Raw genomic sequence first — 5635 nt, 5'->3', positions numbered from 1 at the left:
CATCAGATATAGAAAGACAAGTACCACAAGATCTACTGATATGCAAAATCCTAACAAATGATTTCATCAAAGAAGAAGAAGGAAGAGTAGTTCCTAGAGGTTAGGGAGGGAAGAGATGAGAAGAGAGGATGGGGAAAGGCTGGTCCAGGGGCACTAAGGAACACTTAACTAGGAGCAAGAAGTTCTGCTGGTTATTGCACAGTAGGACCCTACAGATAACAATATACTTTACATTCCAAAAACAAGGGGGAAAAGGAGCTTGGAAGTTTTCATCTTAAAGGAATGATATATAGAGTGTAGTAGCACATGCCTCTGATGGAAGGCCTGAGGTGGTGGAGGCAGTAGAACCAAAAGTTCAAAGTCAAGGCCTGGAGAGATGGCTCAGGAGTTAAGACATTGGCTGCTCTTCCATAGGACACAGGTTTGATTCCCAACACCTACATGGTATTTCATAACTATCCTTAATTCTAGTTCCATGTCGTATTCTGGCTGCACAGATATTAGGCACACACACACATGGTGCACACATATACATACAGGTAAAATACACACCTTTTGTGTGTGCCCCCCCCAACACACACAAAAAGCCAGGTGGTGACGCACACCTCTAATCCTAGCACTGGGGAGGCAGAGGAAGGTGGATCTCCATCAGTTCGAAGCCAGCCTGGTCTACAGTGTCAATTCCAGGACAGCCAGAGCTGTTACACAGAGAAATACTGTCTCAAACAACAGCAGCAACAACAAAAACAAAAGGTTCAAAGTCGAACAGGGCTTCTTAGGAAGTTCTAAACTAGTCTGATCTATGTAAGACCGTGTTTCAAAAACTAATCTAAACAAGCAAGGAAGGATAAACATTTGAGAAGATAGATATATCTGTACTGGTTTACACATTATACAATGTAATGGGTAGAACTCCTGGACTTACAGAGCATACTAGATATATTTGTGAGTAAACCAAAGACACAGAAAATACAATGTATACTCATGTATCATTACAGAATGGGGTGGGGTAGGAGCTGAAAAGATGATTCAGCAGTTAAGAGAGCTTATTGCTCTTCCAGAAGACACACATGTGGTACTACACAAACTCACAAAGGCACACACACAAATAAATAAATAAGCCCTTTAAAATTACATGGTACACATTAGGTTGTATTTTTTGCTTTGTTTTTTTTTTCAAGACAGTATTTTTCTGTGTAGCCTTGACTGTCCTGGAACTTGTTCTCTAGACCAGGCTGGGCTTGAACTCACAGAGATCAGGGTGCCTCTGCCTTCCAAGTGATGGGATTAAAGGTGTGCACCACCACCATCCACCCAACCTGTTTATGTTCTTCTGTTCTTACATTCTTATGCATCAGGTTTCTTTGTTGTTGGTTCTCTCTCTCTCTCTCTCTCTCTCTCTCTCTCTCTCTCTCTCTCTTTCTATCTTGGTTTTTGTTTTTTTGAGACAGGGTTTCTCTCTGTAACCCTGGTGGTTCCAAAACTCAATCTGTAGACAAGGCTGGTCTCACACTCAGAGATCCACCTGCCTCTGCCTCCTGAGTGCTGGGATTAAAGTCACATGTCACTATTACCTGGTTATGTATCAGTTTAAAAAAGAAATATTTATTTACTTGATTGATTATGTGTGTGTTTAACATTTATTTATCCTTGTTTTATAGGTATGAGTATTTGTCTGCTTATATGTCAGCTCACTATTGGGTGTCTGGTGCCTAGGGAATCCAAAAGGGGTTATTGAAGTCTCTGAAACTAGAGACAGCTGTAAGCCACCATGTGGGTGCTGGGAACTAAACCTGAAACAACAAATAATCTTTTTTTTTTTAAAATATATTTATTCATTATGTATACAGTGTTCTCTCTGCATGTGTGCCTGCTGGTCAGAAGAGGGCACCAGACCCCACTACAGATGGTTGTGAGCCACCATGTGGTTGCTGGGAATTGATACATATATATAATCTTAAAAACTAAGCCATCAAGCCAGGTGGTAGTGGCGCACGCCTTTAATCCCAGCACTCAGTAGGCAGAGACAGGCAAATCTCTGGAGTTTGAGGCCAGCCTGGTCTAGTTTCAGGACACCTAGGACTATTACACAGAGAAATCCTGTCTCTATAAACCAAATTAAAAACAACAACAAAAACCTGAGCCATCTCGCCAGCCCCACTGTGTACATATTGTAAGATAGGGAGTCCTGTAGCCTAGGCTGATGTCTAACTTGGTAGATAACCACAGGTGGCCTAGAATTCCTGCTCTTCCGTCCCACACTCTCACCCTCCCCATGCTAGGATAACAGGGGTGAGTCATCCGGCCTGGTTTTTATGAGGTTTTGCGATATAGACCAGGCTGGCTTCAAATTCGTATCCTCCTATCTCTGCTTCTTCCCAGGGGCTGGCCACCATACTGATCAAGTACACACACACACACACACACACACACACACACACACAGAGAGAAACATATATATCTATATCTATAGCTATCTATCTATCTATCTATCTATCTATCTATCTATCTATCATCTGTCTGTCTGTCTATCTATCTATCTATCTATAGAGAGAGAGCTAACAATAAACTAACTACTTACATTTTGTAGGAGGGAGACTGACAGTAAAACAACTAAATAGATTTGGTTAAGAGCATTTGCTGCTCTTGTAGAAGACCTCGGTTCTGTTCCCAGCATTCACTGCTACCTGTAACTTCAGCTCCAGTGGGTCAGACGCTGTCTACCTGCCTGCATGGCACACATGTGGTGCACATACACACAAACAGACAAACGCTCATATACACAACATAAAAACAATCCATCTTTTAAAAAGAAAAATAATAACGACACAATTAAATTATATAATATATTAGAAGGTAAGAAATACTGAGAAAACAGGAGTAGTGGCTGAGAATATAGAGATTGCTCTGCAGTTTATTTCAGGGAGGATAGACCTCTTGCGCTCCAGGCGAGCGTTGGACGGCTCATGTACCTCACTTCTCCATCCTCGGCTGAGAATACTGTCTTTTCGATAGTGTTAAAGAAGGCTTCTCAGACAGAGTTACCTTTCTAAGACCAGACCTGAAGGAACTGAGGTAGTGAGCCGTGATACAGAGGAAGAGCTAGCCACCGAGAGAACTGGAAGTGAGCTGGGTGTGCTCCAGGGGTTGTCCTCGTGGCTGAAAGGAGTTGGATGGCCTGTGAGTGGAGTGGAAAAGGGAGGAACCTTTCAGCAACATCTCCTTTTCTTTTACCTTCCTATTTATTTGATTATTTATGACAGTGTTTGATTATGTAGTCTAGGCTGACCTCCGGCTCTCTCTCCATGCCTGGTGTCTCATCTTTGGCCATGGGTTCTGATATTCTCAGAGTCAGTGAATCCTTCCAGAAGTCTAGAAGGAGACCTCGCTTTTACAAATATAAGGATAACAAGAATACTGTGTGTGAGTGTGCGTGTGTGTGGCCCCATCCATTTATAGTATGTGTACTACATACACTTCTGCCTGTTGTGTTCTTTCTCATCTCCAGTTGCAGAGGACCAGACAGTGGTGCCTGAGTGCACAGCTCTTTTCCGGAGGGCGGTTAGGATGGGTGGATGATCAGGGTTGGCACTGATTGCTGCTGAGGAAGTGAAGGGGCCAAGGAGCTAGCTGAGGGACAGGTACTTTCTGCCTCCTGACATTTGGATGGCATCGAGCGTCTTACTGCCTTGTTCTCCCAATACTCAGGCACATGACAGGGCCAGGATGGCTGTTATAGATAGCAATCGTAACTGAAACCCGAGTCTGCCTCGCAAAGGACTAGGCCCGGGCGGAGGTGGCATTTCCCTCACAAATGAACAACTAAACTTTAAGATGTGCTCAGGCACACGGAGGCGAAAGTGGGAAGGCTTTTGGCCCATAGAAGCTTCCGTAGCGAGGGGGCGGAGCCCGGAAGGGAGCTGGATGGCGGCTCTGGACAGTGACAGCGAGGAGGACCTGGTCAGCTATGGGACGGGCCTGGAGCCTCTGGAGGAAGGTGAGGGTTCGATGGCCGGCACAGTCTGCGGGGCGCAGGCTGGGAGTCCAGCACGTGAGCCCAGCAACAGCTCGGTCTGGGCCTGGGCTTGCTCGCTCTGCGCACAGGAACCCGGTGGGGAGGTGTGTGCTCCGCAGTCGCGTGCGGTGTTCTCGGGGGCCAGAGGAGGATGCGGAGGGGTGGGAGATGCAAGAATGACTAAGCAACTTGGACATGATGGAGGGTGGTCAGGCAGACCCTTTCCGTGCGGGGACACTTGCACCCAGACTTGAAAGCAAAAGAAACGGGCCCTGGAAAGATCTGGGAAGAAACACTTGAGATAGGAAATTCCCGAAGTGGGAGCCCGCTTAGCAATAGAGGGACAGTCAGGACCGGTGTGGTTGACACTTGCAATAGTAAGGAGGTGTGTATGTGTGTGTGTGTGTGTGTTCCTGAGGATGGAACCCATGGCCTTGTGCACGCTAGTCTTGCACTTTAAAACCGAGTTACACATGCGGCCCCAAGAATTAGACTCTCTCTCTTTTTTTTCCCCAGACAGGGTCTCCTGTAGCTCTCGCTACCTCAAACCCACTATATAATGGAGACTGGCCTTGTACTCTTGACCTTTCTGTCTTTGCTTTGGTTTATAACTGTTTGCCATCACGTCCAGCTAGGAGTTTGGCGCACGCACACACACACACACACACACACACACACACACACACACACACCACACACATATTTGTGTTTTCGAGACAGGGTTTCTCTGTGGTTTTGGAGCCTGGAACTCGCTGGCCAGGCTGGCCTCGAACTCACAGAGATCCACCTGCCTCTGCCTCCTAAGTGCTGGGATTAAAGGCGTGCGCCACCAACTCTTGGGAAGTATATTAAGGATAGGGAAAGTCGTTGGTGCAGTTTACACAAGCTACACAAGGAGAGATGTATTTTTTTTTTCTATTTTGTTTGAGACAGGGTCTTGCTATCCACACCCGGCTGAACTCACAAAGATCCTCCTGCCTCTGCCTCCCAATTAAGGGTGTGCATTACCCCTGCCTGGCAGTATGTATATTTTAACCTTGTTAGCTTCAATTTTGAGAATAGCCTGGTTTGGGATGTGCACAATGAAACCAGGAAATTAGCCAAGAAGCTCTGCAGATGGTAGTTGTGCAGCCTGGAGTGTTGGTCGTGACGGCTGTTAAGTAGCCCTTTCTATGGGGAGACAGGGAAAGTGGGGTCGACTGGAATTGCTGGTGAGGTACGGGGTGGAGGTGAGATGAATCAGGGTCTCCGGCGTTTCTGGTCGGCTCCTCTTAATGACTGGCCTTACCTACTTGGTGTCCACAAGCACTGACGGACCTGCGGGGAAGACAGAGGGACCACAGTGGTGGTCCTGGGCCCAGAGGTTACCTGCAGACTTTTGTTGGTGAGATTTCTGCCACCGCCTCCTATACTGACCACATCCTGTTGGTTATCCTTCTGAGATATTTTCACTGAGACTTTTTCTTACTAATTGTTCTTTTTTGGCTGCTGTGGCTATCAGACAGGGCCTTTCTATAAAGCCCAAGCTGGCCTTGGACTTGTTAAGTATTTAGAGCAGGCTGGCCTTGAACTCAGGATAGGACTCCTTTCTTTTTTTTTTTTAATATTTATTTATTTATT

At 46.1% G+C, this 5635-nt stretch overlaps 1 protein-coding gene across 1 annotated transcript in view; it reads left to right on the top strand.

The window, feature by feature from the left end:
* The first annotated feature begins 3881 nt into the window (after positions 1-3881).
* Gpatch1 (G-patch domain containing 1) overlaps positions 3882-5635 on the top strand; it is a 48637-nt gene continuing 46883 nt past the window's right edge. Inside the window, exon 1 of the mRNA XM_050119077.1 lies at positions 3882-3997. Within this exon, the coding sequence (XP_049975034.1) occupies positions 3925-3997 (73 nt within the window). The 5' untranslated portion in view covers positions 3882-3924. The remainder of the gene's footprint in view (positions 3998-5635) is intronic.

This window comes from Alexandromys fortis, unplaced genomic scaffold (genome assembly GCF_014885135.2).
Source record: "Alexandromys fortis isolate MF-2015 unplaced genomic scaffold, M_Fortis_MF-2015_v1.1 scaffold_140, whole genome shotgun sequence".
In the NCBI taxonomy this organism is placed as follows: Eukaryota; Metazoa; Chordata; class Mammalia; order Rodentia; family Cricetidae; genus Alexandromys; species Alexandromys fortis.
The sequence above is the reverse complement of the archived record's forward strand: the minus strand, read 5'-3'. Positions and strand labels throughout refer to the sequence as shown.